The following is an 18539-nucleotide window of genomic DNA, read 5'->3' as shown; positions in this document are numbered from 1 at the left end:
ACGTTTTGTCTTTTTTAATTCCTATTAAAATGATCAGGATCGTATTATTCAAGCGAGGCTAAATTGAACATCATCTGTGTGTTTATTTCTTCCTGGATTTTCCTTCAGCAGTTTATATTGTGCGCACTTTAAAGCAACATAACTGTGATCAAACTGATTTTAATACACTTTGCTGTTGCTTGCACGTTTATGAGACTTAGATATTCTTAGTTGTCTTCTCTGTGTGATGCTTCACTGAGGACAAGTGTCTGAGGTCAGTGAGAGGTGCAGAAGGGGGGCGTTGTTAATGTGCATGCGAGTGGCTCCCGCTGCTTCCTTGGAGTATGAATGGGATTAGTTTATTCTGATGGTCACTGCACATCGCTGCCATCAGTGTGTGAATGTGTAGGTGTGACCTGCGGTTTTAAAGCACTTTGAGTAGTCAGAAGACTAGAAAAGCGCTCTACAAACTCAAATCCATTTACCATACCCTGTATGCTTGGGGAGGACACAGTGCGACTGTCATATTTTGATCCAAGGCAAGTTTGTGTCCAGGGCCTGTGGTCATTATAATCCTCTTAATCCCAACTATATTCATCCTTTACTGTGATTTTTCAATGTTTAATGTTACAAAGCGCATTTGAACTCTTATTTTGAAAGTAAATAACCGGATTTTCCGCTCAAGATTTCTTTGTGCTTTACAATATTTTCAAAGAAGAGGCGCGGGATCGACTCCAGCTCCGACCCCGTCCTCCTCGCTCTATTACCACTAAATATATTTACGCCACATGACCAAGAATAGAGACACATGAATACATGCGTTTATGTTCGTTAGAATTGTAGATAAGTTCAAATACAATGACGTGCGTGACTGAGTTCTAGAACTTTGACGGTGACATGACGTCATAACGTTCGCTTGCTTCCACAGCAAACTGTTCGTACTTGTAACGTTGCCATGGTGATATTAGAACGTCTCATTGTCGTCCAATGATTCTAGAGCGTGACATACGCCGGTGTTATATCGAATAATGCTACCGTGCGGATCTGTGCAGTGCTGGGAGCATAATGGGCTTTTCGTCTATCGAGAAACGCTCCATCTAATTTCTTCAGTAAAGGTTTTATCCCAGAGTATCAGAACGTGTTTCCTGAAAGTGAAAATACAGCAAGTGATTCTGTTCTGAGAGCATTATTAGATGGGTTATTGTCCGTTGAGATTAGGGTTGCCACCTTCCAAGCAGAAAAATAAAGGACACCCCTCAGCGGGGTGCAACTCAGCAGGGGCCTGACCACCACTGGCCCGACGGTGGGGCACCAGTTGTGGTGAATCAGGATTTAAAACGTGGTTTTACTGAAGTAATAAGAGTCATACTTAAAGTTTTAAGTGCTTTATTAACAATAATAATTTACAAAAACTCAAAACTTCAGTGTAAAGACAGATACAGTCATGTATGCACAATGAAATGCAGCTAACAGGACTTCAGCAGATGATTACTACTAACTAGGCCTATTTAATTTACAACTTAACTTAAACTTCAAATAAAGTTATTAACTTAACATTAATTCATTAACAGTATTATTGAAGTGCTTTTGACACTGCTGTAACATAGAGGGGAGGAGGACAGATTTTTAATTAAATAAACTAAGAATTTAATAGTATTTTTATTCATTTATTCTGTCCTGTCTGTTGTTTTTGTTGTTTTCTCATGAAATCATGAATGATACTATTAATATGGGTTTGAGCTATTTTCTTATTGTATTAATTAAGTGTCTACTGTTGATATATTGATGTTGTATTGCTGAGCCCATTGGCTCGTTGTGGTAAGCCCTGCTGCTCATGTTGCAGGCCTGTCATCTGTAGCACGCCCACGATATGCCGTAGCCTGCGGTATCACAGTAGTGCTAAGGTGTTAATGTTTTTGCTCCCCTCGGAGCCAAAGTGGCTGCATTCACAATATGGTAAAAGGGGCGGGACATTTCCGAGGACCGTGCTGAACGACTGACCAATTACGGCAGAGCCGACAGGCCAACCAATCAGATCAGACCACACGTGGGGACTCTGAACGTGGGCACTTCAGAGCCTTAGAGAGAGAGTCAGAAGCGAGCCGGTGCATGGAGCGGCAGTTCATGAAAACAGACACTTTTTAAGAACTTTAGCTATTGTGAACATACTTTAGTAGATACATAGATTAAATATACGAACCCCAAAAAGGTCAGAATATGACGTCTTTAAGCTGTGAGATTTCCGGTCTCTCCCTCTGCTTTTTCCTCACCAGCTCTGACCTGCAACAGTATTGATGAACTGATGATGATACCCTTTGATGTTGAAATGTTTACTGCAACTCGTCTAACTGATCACAAACAACCAAACGACTTCCCCTTCAGTTCTCAAGAAAAGACTCAAAATGATGCGTCAACACATCTCAGCACTAAAATAACATCTGATCTCTGATCTCTCAAACACGACGGACATTCAGAGTTGTATTCAGGAGGTCAAGGAGTTTGACCCTCCATGTTTTGTTCACTTTTTGCTCTCAGACATCATTATTAAATCTGACTGTTTACTCAGAAACACCATCTAAAGAGGAGCGTTGCACTTTTCAGACGTTTATCTGAACTCACAATCTTCACACATTTAACTTCCTCCGTCCTCTCCATCTTCTTTTAGAAACACATCTCTTGAATAATGATCAGTTTTGAAACTTTATTAACAAGATGAACATTAATGATTAGCCTTATTTGAACCTTTACTGTTTTGTCATGTAAAATAAATATTTCTTATTAAGATAATGAAGGATTTGTTTGTAATCTTTTGATTTTAATGGTTAAAATTAACAAACTTTAAATCTGACGGTGAATCAGAAAACAAATCAAATATTAAAGGCGAGAGTGACCGGCCTGTACTCGGCCTGTACTGACCTCTGACCTCTGACCTCTGACCTCTGACCTCTGACCTCTTTACTGATCGATGCAGCTCATCTCAATGATCATCAGTTTATGATCATTTAAACATGTTACATCATGTTTTCATAACAATGACACATTAAGAAAAGTGAAGACGAAAAGTAGGCTTGAAGTCAAAATGAGGAAGTGATGACATACTAAGAAAGGGAAGTAGATGCAGCGTCTCTTTAAAGAAGCACTACTGAAGAAACTCAGACAGTTAGGAGCGTGACAACGGGAGGACAGAGACGGAGAATCACCATGAACGAGCTCAAATGGATTCAAACTTCTTTACTTCTCACAGCGCTGCTTCAGTTTGCTGGTAAGAACATTTATATCACATATTTAACCTTTTTTTAAACATGATGGATTTAATGAACTCTGAGAAACCACAGATGAAGAATTATTCTCAAACTGATTGTGGATATAATCAACATTTTATTGATTTACTTTATTCTTTGTCATTTTCTCAGCAGCCGCAGTTGTAGTTAAAGGAGTCACATTCAGAGTTGGAGAGGACGCCACGTTGTCTTGTCAAACTGTGATACAAGGTCAACAGAAGTGTAAATATACGACATGGTTCTTAGATTTAGGAAACAACGCAGCAGTAGAGCTGGTTGTATATGGGCAGGTTAGAAGAAACTCTAGAGTTAAATCAGACAGACTGAGAGTTACAGAGGACTGTTCTCTGGTTATAAAGAAGATCAGAGAGGAGGATGCTGGACGTTATGAGTGTCTACAGTACATATCAGGAAGAAGAACAGGCGATGTGACTCGAGTTCTTCTCTCTGTTAACAAGAGTAAGTATTTCAATAATCTTTACAAACAAAACTTTTCTAATTCAAACAATAAACTGAAACATTACAATAATTATAAAGACTCTGATGAAGTTAATTTGTCTCTTGTTGTGTTTCTCTTATAAAATCTCCATCCTTACTTTGGACTCTACATTTCTTATATCAAAACATTTCAAAGTGTCTTTGGAGTACACCACCATGTCCGTTATTAGAGACACTTGACCTGCTTTGTTTTGTTTTACTTTCAGATGTTTTTAAGTAGAAACACTGTTTCTTTATTTAACAATAACTCAATAAATCAATTACCATTTATTCAACTTATCTGTATTTAAATCTTATTTTTACCTTCAGTTTTTACCTCAACTTTTATTCTCTTCTTAGAGTTTTATTATCATCTTGTGAAATGTTTGAAATGTTTTTTTGTGTCTGTGTGAAGCACTTTGAATTGTCTGGAGTCTGAAAGATGTTTTATAAATAAACTTGTTTTCAAAACACAAATTTTATACTGAACATTTTGATGAACTGTGTTTATCTCTTCTTCAGGTGACGACGCAAGAGAAACAACAAGACCACCAACAACAAGACCACCACCAACAACAACAAGACCACCACCAACAACAACAAGACCACCACCACCACCAACAACAACAACAACAACAGGTCAACACGGTGGTCAGTCAGCGTTTTTATACGTCTGATTTTATTAAATTGTCACAAAGACAACACATGCAGGCAGTCTACCAATATCCCTGTTTTTTGTTTTTTCTCTTTTTTTGTTGTTTAATAAATGGTAACAAATCAACATTTCCAAATGTTCTGAAGCATCACACTGAGCCTCTGACAGAAGCAAACAAAGCTTTAACTTTAAATGACTTCTCAATACTCAACCCACAACCATGCAGACTTTCCACTTCACTGAGTGTTTTTTTTTAAAGCTTTAACTCTATAGTTTTGATAATAACTTACTAAGTAGTTGATGCAGTTACTGCTTCTTTCAGACCAATCAGAGCTCTCAGCTTGGCCTTGAGTTAGCTGTTTGATTTTATCTCTTGTTGTGTTTTTGCATTTGTGTCTTCAGTGGACGCAGAACCAGAAGAAGAAACTCTTTGACCACACCGGGCCATCATAGTGCCTATCAGCCTATTGGTGTTGAAATCTATATAAATGGGCGTGGCCCCCCCTCCTTTGTTAAAACATGATCACCTGAAGAAGACCTCAGGGAGGAATGTTGTGATTTTGATGGAATAAAGTCAAAATCTGTGAAGTCATTTAAATATGAAATATTAACTTTGCCCACCTCTGGTTCCTGTTCATCAGATTGTACAGGTTCTTCTGATCTGGACTTGGTCATGTTGGCTCTGCGTGTGGCTGAACTCCTCCTGATTACTGTGATCACTGTTCTTCTCTTCAGAGCTCGAGGTGAGAAACACTCACACCAACTTTTATTCACACTTATCACCACCAACCTTAAAGTCAGAGCTGAAATGTTTCTGTGTGCTTTATTTTTCAGGGAACCAGAGACCACCTGATGACATCACTGTGAGCTGGAAATAAAGCCTCATATGAACTGTCTTCATATAGAAAAGGAACATTTCTCCATTTTAACTCGTATGTTTTTGTATTTTCACAGGTGTATTATCATGGAGATGAAGGCTCAGTGAACTATGAAAATGTTGGAGAACCTTCTGCTTCTGTCAGACTCCACTGATCAACAACTTCCACACAAACATCCACTCAGCAGATACATTAATCCACCGCTTTTAATCATTTCTATATTGTACTTCTGAGCATAAAAACATGGATCCACATTTTATTTGAGGTACTAAGTGAGGATTTGATAAATGTGCTGATGTGGAATATGAAGTTGATATTTGTTACGGCCTCCTGAACCAAAATTATTAAACCAAGGCTCAAAACTCTGAGACCGAAAACATACAAGGACGCCACAAAGATTTAAAGTTCAACCCTAGCTTTATTTATTGTAAATACCCCACTCCCCCCAAAGTAATCAAAGATAGATAAGAAACAAAAGGGGCTGGAGACCCGGAAGAAAAAAAACAAAAGATGGGAAGATGCTGAGCCAACCACGTAATGTGCCGTCATTATGGTACCTCCCCCTAAAACTACCTAAGAAGAAAAGATTAAACTAAAGAAACCAAAAGACCCAAAATAGGACTAACAGTGATCTCCAGTCAAAACTCAAATAATAAAACCCAACAATGTTAACATATGTGGGGAAAACCAGTAAAACTGGGAAACAAAAGCTCCTCACCACATCGCTACCCAGAGTGTGTGCGCCCCTGACTCTCCTACCTGGCTCCTCTAAATACCCCTCCTCTTCCTCCTCCCCCTCCTCCTCCTCCTCCTCCGCTCAGGTGAGCAGCAGGTGAAGGAGGAGGGAGAGAACATGGTCGCACGTACCGGTCTGTTTTTAATGAGCTTGCTGTTCAAGAAAGATTGTGTTGTGTTATCAATCATCACTTGGGTTAATCTTCAGTTTTTGCAAACATGGCAGATAATATTTTTTTTGTAGAAAGCTTCATTTGTATAAAGTTCTTCATATTTTTGAGTGCCTTAAAATGTCAGAATAATCTAATTTTAATCATTATGTAAAATTAACTTTCATGTCTTATTGTTGCTTCAATATATTTGATTGAATGTTTTACTTAAAGGAGGTCTATTATCCTCACTTTCACCATTAATCATGTCAGTCTGGGACATGATTAATGGCTTCTTATTTTTCTTATTTTTCTGATACTGTCATCATTGAAATCCCAAATTTCAGCCTCTGCCTGAAACGGTTAATTTCAGCTTCTGTCTCTTTAAGAGCCCCCCTCCCCACATGCCCACTTTACTCTGATTGGCCAGCTTTTCAGAAGCTTCCTGCAGGAGAACCAATGAGCTTCCGGTTGGGCGTGTCCTTGAAAGAGCTGCCAGGGTGGTCATTTCCTGCAACTTTACCCCATGTTTTGTTCTGATGCATCAGTGGCTAACTGTCACGACTTTTCTTTTAACGTCTTGTTCAGAGCAGCAGGAAACCACACCAACATCTGTGTATCTTGTGTTTAAAAAAAATGTTGCAGAGGTTATTATGGTATTATGGTCATTATATGTATGTTGTTAAATATGGATCAGCATAATAGATCTCTTTTATTAATTTTCAGTCTTCAGTCTGTTATAATCATGTCTTTATTAAATCATATTAAAATGTCATCTGTACATAAATAAACATTTACCACTTAATTCTACTGTGTGCCTTTTGTGTTTCCTTCATTAAATTACAGAGTCTTTTTGAAAGTGAACATTTTCTCTACATTCCTTTATTTTTGGGGTATCGGTCACTCTCAGGTTAATTCTCCCTCTGCTGAGTTAAAAAGCTTTTTTCTAACCAGAGAACTAGAATGAGTCCTAAAACAGAGAAATGCACCAAAGGTGAACAGCGGCTGTGTCCGAAATCACTCACTGATCCCTACTCTCTATTCACTATATAGTGAGTTTAATGCAGTGGACTATATAGTGCACTCACTCAGCAAAATTGACGTAGCCAGTGACGTCATTGTTGCTGTCGCTTACAAAGTTTAAAAACTTGCTCTCCATACTCTGACAATGAATCTAGAATGGGTGGTAAAATAATCATAAAGTTAATTTGATATGGGAACATTATTTGATAGAGGATACGGATAACCTCTGCCAGTGTAACAGTTTTTCGACAAGGTAGCACATCTCGACAGAACACCTGATTCCAACCGGAAGCTTGTGTCCTTCCGGTGGAATTTTCGAAATAAAAGCGGACGCTGTACATGTGAATAAGGCTAGCTTTATAAATAAAATGGCGCTACTTGTGTTTAATATGTCAGGATGGCCGAGCGGTCTAAGGCGCTGCGTTCAGGTCGCAGTCTCCCCTGGAGGCGTGGGTTCGAATCCCACTTCTGACAACAACAATTTTCTTCACACAAACTAAAAAAACATCTGAAGGACATAAACAAATACCACAGGCGCTAATAATTAATCAACTTGATTTTTGTGTTAGTCAGGTGACATTGAAACACGAAATATAGATCCTATTTACACCTTTTCAACAGAACCAGCCAGTATGATTTAGGTATTTTACTCCCAACAGCCCTAAATATTCACATATATGACGTAACTTTCAGATTTACTGATCTTACAACTTGAAGAAAAAACATCCAGACTTACCTTCACAATGCTTCATTGACTCAGCATAGCGAAATAACGAGCCCAGCACAAGACTTCCCATTACTAATCTTGAATCAACAGTGCCATCCAGTGGCAGCTTTTTATACTCCCAAAGCTGACAATCTTTATTTTCCTCTCACCCCCGATGAGAACATCTGTACCACTACTAGTTTAAAGGTCCAACGTAGTCTTGTCAATAAGGAGAACATTTTTCCACACAAGTCTTCATAACTCAAATTTATTCTGCACACAAAAAAAACCCCAATTACAGCAAGTTAATTACAGTTTAAGTTTAAATTGCAGTGAGAAGTTCCAATAAGTGCCAAATGAAAACCAAAACTCCAAATGACCATAGTAGACTTATTCACAAGTTCCCATAAAACCACTTTTTTTTTTAAGAGTCATGTATAAAACACCTGATTTACACCAGAACTAAATGTTTCTGTTTTCTAACCTCGCCATCTACCTTTATTTTTTAGAGACGTGGCGCTGCTGACTCAACAAATCTTCAAAAACGACTGAAACTACGTGAATAAAATGGAAAGAAAAACAACCGGTTTCTCTCAAAATAAAAATACATAACATGTAAACGTAACTTAAAGGTAGTTTTGATTAATCTGAGATGTGATTATTCTTTTTTTGTGATTTATTCTTAAGCAGCCGTCATTCACCAAACGCAGACATGTAGAGGATCTTTTGGCCGAACATTTCAACAAGCTGCATATCACATGAATCATCCAACGCTAGGCGACAGGGAATCACTGCATCCAGGGTCTCGCTGCTCATTTCAGGGACAGGATTCAAGCACACCGCCTTCACATCAGAAAACCTTTCAAAGAAAAAGGAGAAAAGAAAGTCATAAGACTATAACATAACCTGCCAACCCTTTTTCAAATCCTACATCTGAGCTAAAGATCAACAAGTCCTCCTCTTAAGTAATTCAGTGGCTTCAGTAAATTTTAAGGCCAATTTCAGATTCCCCCTCCCCGACAACCGCAGATCCAATCTTAAAGTCCCAAATCTGCTTGGAGTTTGGCGCCCCAATTTATTATAAACATGTTTAATATTTAGAATTTAAAATTGGGTCATGTGAGGTGGTGCCTTCCTCTGTCGGGCACGATAATCCTAATAAATTCCTGTAGTATGTTATGTTCCATGATTATCCTATCTTGTAGTGTGTGGATGCTTGAGAATATGGAGAAGAATATCTGTTAAGATTGTCCTGATGCGTAAGGATTGGTAAGGATTTTAAAACTCCTGCCGTTTCTGCCAGGTCTTTTAGAGACTATAAAATTGACATTTTTCATTTTAAAAAGAAGCCAGAAACTCTAAAATCTCATCTAGAAATCTCTTATCAAACTATTTTTCTTACAATGTCTAAATCCAGACACGGCGCTGAGTGGCACCGTCCCGGCTTCATCAGTAAAGTCGACAGAGAGATGGGACGTCCCATCGGAGGCTTCATCTGCTTGGACAAACTCGTCTCCACTGTCAGGGCTACGAGAGGCGGCTTTACAGAGGCTCTGCTCCTGGAACCTAGAAGTATCAGGAATAAGGAATTCTATTCTATTCTATTTCAATTCTCTACAATCATGTTAAGAAACATAAATATAAAGGAACAAGAACATACCGCAATCCTAGCATGACGTCTATGTAGTTGGCGTGCCCAGCATCGACCAGCTCTTTGGCCACATGGACGCCATCAGCCAGGATGTCCACCTTCCAGTGTGTGTTGGACTCAAACTCCCTGAAGAAGATCTGGAGGTTCTTCTGGTACAAACACTGCTGGAAGAACACTGCGGCATCATCGGTCCACTGTCCATCCTCATCAACTGGCTTCACCCCTCTCAGGATGCAGGGGAATGTCACCTTTGGGATGTTCGTCATCTCTGCTGGAAGCACCTTCAGCTCGGAAAAGTCCTCACACTGCATGCATTCACAATGGCCGTAATCCACCAGGTTTAGAACTGCTATGGTGTCGGCGTTTACAATTTCAGCCCTGCACCACTTGTTCTTGGACTCTGATTTTATCAGGCAGCAGGTGCCAGGGACAAGGTGGACTTCAGGGAGAGGAGGCATCTGCTCAGGGAGGTCATCCAACATCAGGGATAGTTTGTTCATGATTAGGAGCAAGTCTTCCAGAACAAGGCAGAACTCGAAGGGGGTCGTCACTGCGGCAGCAAATCCAGGATACATTTTGTCTATATCAACAGGAGCAAAGACAAGTTGCTGAAGAGGACTTGTGTTCACGTCCAAATGTATTTTTTCTTCTTCTTCTGTCTCATTTCTGGTTTCAGCAGGTGTCTGGATCATCTCATTCTGCTGAACGAGGAACAATCCATTCATGACAATCTCAACCACCCAGAGTTGATCCACTTTTGAATAACAGACAAACGTCAGCTTGACTTCTTTATCCACTAAAAGTTGTAGGGTTTCCCAGCATGATGTGTCAGCACATGCTCTCTCACTGAACCCAAGGCTGTGCACCTTGCACAGAACTGCAAGGTTCTGGATTTCTGTCAGGTCACTGCAAGTATTTCGGATTAAGCCATTTGGGATTTCCTCTGATACTCCTTGATCCACGAGTAGGACCTGGCTTTTCCCCAGGCCCACGTGTTGAACAACAGCCCTGTGCCACTGCGTGTCCTTGTCCACCTTAACTAAGCACTTGAGGCCTACTTTGACATCCTCTTCAGCCACCACCTTGCACTTGTAAAGGTTGTCAGCTATGCGACTTTTCAGTGCAGCAAGCAGTTCACTGGTCTCATTTAGTCTGATGTAAAAATTGCCATTACTCAGAACCGACAGGAATGTAGCATTTTCTGTGCCAGCTTGAATTTTTGAGGGAATGACTGCATCTGCCCAATCACTTGCTTTGACAGAGGATTTCAAAGCAGCTTTCTTCCGAGTCCTGTTTCTGGTTCGTGTTGTTTTATGCCGCCTGTAGTTTATCACCTTTAGTTTTGGTGCCAGTGTGCCAGGTGGTGGATCTCGGGTCAAGGTTTCCCCATATGCAGTAGGCATCGTTTCGGATGTAGTTGCTTCCTTCTGTGTTGCAGCTTTTTTCAAGTTGGTCTGTTCACAGGGTCTCACTCGCTCTTCTATTTCAGATGAACTCTGGGGGGCTTCCCTTTCTTTTTCCCTTTTGGTACTTCTTTCAACAGTAGCTCCAAGTATAGCTGGAACTTCATGAATCTCGATCTTGACTTTCCACTGAGTTCCCCACTGACAGACAAAATCTACCCAGAGAGGCTTCTCCATGACAGCTTCCGTGAAAGACTCATCGTCTTTGTACAGGTTTGTGTACAATAAGGAGCATGGTATGCCAAATCTGGGTTGAGACAGATATTCCTTTGGTATGGAGTAGATCTTCTCCTTCGCAATGACTGCTGAGTTTCCGTAGTCCACAAACTCTACTTTGAGACAGGAACTTCCTTCAAAGTCCTTCACAACAGCACGATACAGAGCGCCATCTTCCTCATACTCAGCCAGAACAAGGTCATTGATTCTCAAAGATGTGGCAGCAGTCAATGAATCTCGGAGGACACCTGAGTTGAGATCTTCAACCATTTTCAAGATGGCAGATTCATCTACTGACAGTTGGAGGAAAAAACTGTCGACTGAGTCAATGTGGGAGACAAAACACTTGGCCATAAAACTGCCACCCACCTTCATGTTCGGCAAACACGAGAGCTGAGGTATCTGTGTTTCTTCTGTCAATTGTGTATGTTTGGACTTTGTGTTGGTATCCAAATACTCTCTCTGGTCTTTATCTGGAGAGGATTTCAGAGGCTTTTCAGGGACGTGATTCTTTGTATTGCCCTCATTTCCTTGTTTGACTTTTGTGTTATTGTGCTGTTTTTTCCCACGAACACTTCTCGTGTTTCCTGTCTTTTTATGGGTTTCCCTCTCAGCTTGAGTGCCTCTGTGTGCTTTACATGCAGGAGAGCTTGAAGATCGTCTGTTACGCTGATTCTTGCACTTGACTGATGGCTTTGTGATGTCTGAGCTGAGAGATTTCTGGTATCCCTGTATGCTGTTTATGTCAAAACTGATGTTTGCTTTTGGTTTAGGCGAAAGACTGAAAATAAGCTCATTTACCTTCTCATTGATGTTAACATCTCCATCAAACAGTTCAACATCAAATGATCCATCATCGCTGTTTCCAACTATGACAGCTCTAACTTGCTTGTTGAGAATCGCACCATCGAGCCATTCCTTGACATCTGCATAGAACTCTCCCTTGGACACTGAAGCAAGGCTGCATCTCAAAGCCTGCATGGGCGTGTACAACAACTCACCAGAGTCTCTGGGGATCAACATGACGTGATTTTTTTCTGATATGTTTGTGTTTCCGTAATCCACAAAAAACACATTGAGATGCAGAGGTGACTGAACAGGGTGTATCAAGCCCCTGTACCATTTGCCATCCAAGTATTTAGCCAGACACAGCTTATTCACGACAGCTTTTGTACTGGCTTGTATCATTTTCTCACTCTCCTCAGAGATTTTAGTTTCAAGCAGTTCAATTACTTCCGTGTTTCTCTCAAGGTGGCAGTAGAGCTCACAATGACTGCTCACATGAGTGATGAAGACATGTTCTTCCTTTCCGGGAGTCAGATCGTATGAAGAGTAGGTAAAAGACTCAGGGAACACTGTTGACATTTGCTTTGTTGAGATTGCCGCCTCTGTTGCCATGCCTTGTTCCACAAGCAGTTTCGTTATGCTCTGTTTGGACTGGGCATTGTGGAGATCAACAACATTGCACAACCCTTTGTCTTTGATATTCAACTGTGAGACAACTTTGCATCTTAGGGCACCGGCGCTGTTAAGGACAAAATCGGTCATCGTGTTAAGTACCTCTGGAGTCCAATACCCTGAGTTCTTGTGAGCAGCAGGTTCAATCCCATTGTAAAGGCTGCATCTGAAAGCTAGTCCCTCCAAATTAAGAAATTCTGGCATTATAGCTTGCAGGTTGTGCTCATTTATCATTATGGTGTTGCCAAAGTCAACCAGCATCACTTTGACATGCTGATTCATTTGTTCTATGACAAAGGCCCTGTAACCTCTCTTATCTTTAGGTGACACAGCAACACAGCACGAATCTCCTGATCGTAAGGGGACTCGTTTAGTTGAGTAATAATGCTGAACTTTAGCCATCAGTTCCTCCAACTCTTGAGCTTTGTCAAGAGGCTGGCACCAGAACTCTGATGGAGAACTGATGGAAATGCACCGCACAGCGAAATCACACCCTGGTGTGATAGTTAATGCTTTGAAACTAGCAGGGGTTTGGACCTTGTCGGTTTCCTTTGTGCTTTTTTTCTCTTCGTCTTCACAATCCTCCCATTGCTCGTTACATTCATTGACGTCTGATGTCACACCATATTCTGGGCATCTTGTCTTTTCTGTATTTTTTTGCGCTACAGGCTCTATGGTAATGTTGTTCCAGAATTCTGCTTGATTTGAGGAGATCAGAAGCTCAGTGATGCTCTGATTGTTTTCACTCCCATTCTCTTTGAGATCCACTACAAATTTGTTTTTTTTCACCTCGACAACATGGACTAGCAAGGCTTTGTTGGACACAGCTCGTTTGAAAAAGCAAGAGGTGGCATTGGTCCATACTTCATCCAAAGGAATAACATTAACAAGTGAACAACAAATGGCGAACGCTGACTTGCTGGCAAATGTCTCGGGTATCTTTTTGATCAACATGTGTGGCACTTTCTCAATGTTGCCAAAGTCAATGAACAGAACCTCAGCTCCATGCTCAAGAGTGTCTGTCACTACACCTCTGTAGAAATGCATGTCTTCCTCATAAACTGCACAGCACATTGTCCCCAGCTCAGGATTCAACAGTACATCTTCATCCAGCTTCACTTGATCGAAGTGATCTGACATTTTTGCCATCATCTCCTCAAACTCATCATTGCGTTTTTGTGTTCTGATCCAGAAATTGCTTGGATTTTGGACATGCTCGACGTAGCCAACAAAGACAGAGTTTACTTGCAGCTCCTCTTCTTCCAGTGTTTCATTTAAAGTTTTGCTCACGATTGTCTCATAGTTTAAATGGCTACTCTGAGGTGACAACTCCTCCCTTTCAAAAACTGACTCAATCTTCATTGCAGGAATCTCTTGAATGATCTCTGGTTTCTTCACTCGATTATCTTCAGCACCAATCACTGTGATAGGGTACAGAAGCCTATCTTCATCAAAGCCTCTGATGTCCACGTCCAACACCTTTCCAAGCAAGCCAGCCTTGAGAAAACTCAACTGTTGAGTTTTAAGCGCCTCATCCTGGTCGCTTAGACATGAAAGTGAGCATGGGAACGCCATGATTGGTGTTGAATAAATACCTGATGGCAACTTGTGGACGTTTTCAACTTTGACCGATTCTAAAAATCCATAGTCAATAAACAAAACTCTAACTTGAGAGTTGACTGGAAGATATTGCACAAAGCCTCTGTACCATCTCCCGTCTTTCCCCTTTATGGAGCACAGTAAGCCCAGGTTTTCTGGTGTCTTCTGAGTGTGTTCTTTTGTTGTGTACTCACAAACTTCAGCCAGCTTTCTTGACATCTCCCATAGTTCTGTTTCCTTACTAACCATCTGACAGTAAAACAGCCCAGGTTTCACAGCAGCAGTCACTCGCACTTTAGCTCTTGTCCCACAAGGTAATCTAGGTCCACAGAATGACAGAATTTGTTCGTGCCCTCGCAAGCCAGATGGTTTAAAGCTGAATTCTTGTCCTCTTGGCTTTTCAATGAGTAAATCAGGAACTGGCTCAATGTTTTGTTTGAGTTGTACTTCTGTGAGCATCTCAACCAACAGGAGGAAAGTTTCTGTGTCCACATGCCTCCCAAGCCCATGTCTAACTATGTTGTTGTTGATGTCAGAAGCTTCTAACAATAGCACTTTGTGAGGAAGCAGGGCTTGAATGTACCCTGTGACACTTTGTCCAATCAGGTTTGCCAGGTACTCATCAATCACAGAGCAAGAACCTTTAAGTAGAAGTACATTTGCAAGGAAGCCACACACTATCTTGGGAGGAAGGATGAACAACTCACTTGAACAGGAAGATATGTGGTCAATATTTACACTCAAGACATTACCATGATCTATCAGGAACACATCGAACAAGTCCTCTTTCCGGTTCTGAACTCTTCCTCTGTACCACCGAGCTGAAGTCAAATCTTCTACGAGGCAGAACTCTCCAATATCCACAGCAGTTTTATTCTTTGGTGTATTCTGTATTTCTCCTTGCAAGATAGTATAGTCAAGTTCACATATGGTAAGGTACTGTCCCTGGAAGTGTATCAGGGTTGCTTCAGCGTTCCAGTCCAAGTGAGTTAACTTCAGGTCCACTGGCCAAAGAGCACATGGTGCAGATTGACCAGAATTGAGAGACCTGCAAATTTAAGCAAAACAAATTACTGACCTTCAAAAGTTAGAATAATTTGGTGAGTTTATGACTTTATACATTTAAGCATCAGGGGCCATCAACTACAACACCTAGAGTCGAGCTTGGAGCACAATGTGAAGGGTGTTCTGTGTCCCAACAACTTCCTCATTCATTGACTTTCATACATGATGCAATGCAATGTTGGAATACACACCACATCTAAATTTTCTGCTCTTTAGTGGGGGTTTTGTAATGCATGAATTTCAGTCAGAAATTAACATTAAAAGAAAATGGGTAAATAAAACATAGCTATACAGTAGGCCTGCTTCAGACTAGGGATAGGGATCAAAACCTATTCCCATAAGGACCTGGTTCTGAAGTTTTCAAAACCTGAAAATAAATAATACTTAAACTTATCGATACTGCTATTGAGTCTCATGGGTCTTTTAACAAAACATAATTTCTCCAGTCAAGTCACGTCTTTAATACCAAATCACTGAGCGAGAGCGCGCGAGCAGTGCAGATGCGTGCAAGGACCCCATGGCCCTTGAAGACACAGAATGCAGAATCACATCAGCATAGAGAGAGGGAGTGATAAGGTCCGCTGTCCGTACAGCCCTCTTGTAAGGGCGCGGTCACACTGGCCATCTGTACCGTGCTGTACCCAAGCACGATTGCCCCCCCCCCCGCAGCGCCGTTCCCACGCTGGCCGGCACGGCCCGCGGTCACACTACACAGGACTATCTGTGCCTAAGCACGATTACCTCTTGTACATAACGTCTTTATACAACATATGCACGCTTTATGTTATGATGAAGCGTGCTCAGTTGACAAACAGGCGGACGAGAGAGAGCGAGAGAGAGAGAAAAAAAGGGACGCGCAGTTGAGTCCGCGTCTGCACATCAGGAAAAACACAACATGACAGCCACTTTTCTGACTTTACAGCTTATTTTAATCAGACACAGCAATAAATAAAAAATTAAATAGATGCGCGGTCGAGTCCACAGGCGAGTCCGCAGCCGCACGTTGGAGAACAACACAGAGTATGACAGCTACTTTGCTCTGTGCTTTGTGCAGTGACATGCAAACAACAAAAAAAACGAATTAACCTTTAAATGGTTGTCAATTTTTCTAAACGTTTAATGTTTTTCTAGACATTTAAAAGTCACACCTCTAAAGCGTACCCAAACTTTGTAGCAAGTCCTGTGATTTGAAAATAGTAAATCAATGTTGAAAATCATGTTGAAATTAGCAAGATAAAAGCTAGATAGCTAAAAAACAAGGGTGACATAATGTAACATTATAATGTGTTCAAGGTCGGGTCAGTAAAATGAATATTAGGCCAAAGTTAATAAAGTAATTTGTTGGAGGATCATTTGTTTTCCTAGCAATATAAAATAACTTTTCGTTAAAAACAAATTGCCGTCTCATCTTTGCACTAAAAATATAAAAGTATCCATAGTGGAATATATAAAGACTCGGATCGTTCAGGAGTATCGATAAGGTTATTGATTTCACTAATAATTAATAATCCCCATCCCTACTTCAGACACAGCCACACTATAAGCTCCATGCCAGTTTCTAAATAAATAAATAGAATAAATTAAACAAATTGCTGTAAACTTCAAACCCAATCTCTGAAACATGGACAGAAAAATTAAAAAAACAAACACTCAAATGTAATACATTAAAGTATAAGAAAGTACACAAAAGCAGCACTTTACATTTACATTGTTTTACTTACTTTTGATGCTCGGAGCCTAAAGACTGCATGGCAGCAGCTTCAATGACTGTCACATCCTACACAAAACCTGAGGGGAAAATGTGTGAAATAATAACTAAGGAATGCAAAATCAGCTCTGAGGTCAGTATACAGCAAGCCCATAGCACCTTAACTAGGTAATGCTGATCTAAATCAAAATGTAACAATGTGATTTTTTTCTGAAGTACATTCTTATTCAATGGAGGAGAAAGTATTTCAAATAAACATTGGGGTCTTTATTAAAATATCTGATTTGGGCCCATAAAAAAGAACTGCCCTTACTTCATGCGGTACCAACATTTTAGTGACAGCAAATACTTGGGGTCTAGTGAAGATAATAATATCAAATAACCTGAAAGATGATAAACAAACTGAGCATAATTACAGCCAGTCATCGGCCTGTCTTTGCATGAAGAACACTTGTGTTAACCACATACACTCAGCACAGTTATATAAAAATGAATATCTGACAATTGTCTTTTCTGTACCAACACAATAATGTTTTAAAATGTTAAATATAATTTAGGTATTTTGCCTACAACACACAACCGTAATCAGGACAAAAATAACAATTGGCTTGTTTAATGCATTATTAAACTCGTACTGGCTATGTAGTATGGCTGGGCCTTGTGGACCAAAACTCATATCTCGATATTGTTTAGCTGATTGGCGATACTCAATATATATCAATATGTATTTTATTAACAGTGAAAACACATAAAAAATAAACTACCTGTCTTTGAATTTAAAAAGTAATATTATAAAATAAAAATGTTCCTTAAATACAATAAAAGAGAGAGAGAGGAGGAGCAGGGTTAAGAGGGACAGACAGTCAGTCATCATCAGTGAGATGAGAAAAAGGTGACCTGGCACCTCTGTAACGTTATTTTAATGCAACATAAACTATATCAATATTAACGATATCGTCTTACCCTATATCTTGTTTGAAAATATATCGATATATATCTTAAAAACTCGATATATTGCCCAGCCCTACTATGTAGAGGGCTGGGCATGTGCTTCTCGGAAATATCGTATTTACCATTTTTAAATATTGTGATAAAATGAATAGCTCAACTGGGAGATATGACATTTCCCAGGAGCACTTGAAGGCAACATATGAGATTTTATTAATACTGTAACAAATATTTTGGGGTCTTTAAAAATCTTAATTTAACTTTCCATTATTTAATCACTTTGATTTAATAATATTAATTGTTATTGGAGGCTCATTGTGAAGAGCAGCAGCATTATGCCTCATCAATAAACCCTGTTACCTTACAATAAAGTCTCCCCTTGGTAATACAGAAAAAAGTATTATTAATTAAAATCCAAAATATGAATAGATAGATATAATATCAGTCATCCTGGTAAACTGGCTCATTAAAATGTGTGAAAATAACTCAACACAAATAATTAGATTTTTCTATTTAAGCGATTTAGCCGACTAAGAACAACACACATC

General features: G+C 40.0%; 2 protein-coding genes and 1 non-coding gene across 4 annotated transcripts; 2 read left to right on the top strand and 1 right to left on the bottom strand.

Moving 5' to 3' along the window:
* The first annotated feature begins 127 nt into the window (after window positions 1–127).
* On the top strand, window positions 128–6959 carry LOC110001104 (hepatitis A virus cellular receptor 1 homolog). 2 transcript variants are annotated; one of them, XM_065963660.1, is made up of 6 exons: window positions 128–3241; window positions 3393–3719; window positions 4260–4388; window positions 5034–5135; window positions 5227–5255; window positions 5347–6959. In XM_065963660.1, the coding sequence occupies exons 1-6, from the start codon at window positions 3181–3183 to the stop codon at window positions 5422–5424; spliced, it is 726 nt and encodes a 241-aa protein (XP_065819732.1). In that variant the 5' UTR covers window positions 128–3180; the 3' UTR covers window positions 5425–6959. The 2 variants fall into 2 exon arrangements, with proteins under 2 accessions (XP_065819732.1, XP_065819733.1); XM_065963661.1 differs by having other exon boundaries at window positions 311–3241; window positions 3396–3719.
* A 609-nt stretch (window positions 6960–7568) lies between these two features.
* On the top strand, window positions 7569–7651 carry trnal-cag (transfer RNA leucine (anticodon CAG)). Its single transcript has one exon. It is a non-coding gene; the product is annotated as a tRNA-Leu (tRNA).
* A 484-nt stretch (window positions 7652–8135) lies between these two features.
* Window positions 8136–16087, bottom strand: tdrd15 (tudor domain containing 15). Its single transcript, XM_065964105.1, has 4 exons — window positions 16077–16087; window positions 9544–15318; window positions 9286–9449; window positions 8136–8742 (listed from the first exon to the last, which is right to left on the bottom strand). Exons 1-4 carry the CDS (start codon window positions 16085–16087, stop codon window positions 8729–8731), a joined length of 5964 nt encoding a protein of 1987 aa, XP_065820177.1. The 3' UTR covers window positions 8136–8728.
* Between the last annotated feature and the right edge of the window lie 2452 nt (window positions 16088–18539).

This window comes from Labrus bergylta, chromosome 15 (genome assembly GCF_963930695.1).
Source record: "Labrus bergylta chromosome 15, fLabBer1.1, whole genome shotgun sequence".
NCBI classification, from domain to species: domain Eukaryota; kingdom Metazoa; phylum Chordata; class Actinopteri; order Labriformes; family Labridae; genus Labrus; species Labrus bergylta.
The sequence above is the reverse complement of the archived record's forward strand: the minus strand, read 5'-3'. Positions and strand labels throughout refer to the sequence as shown.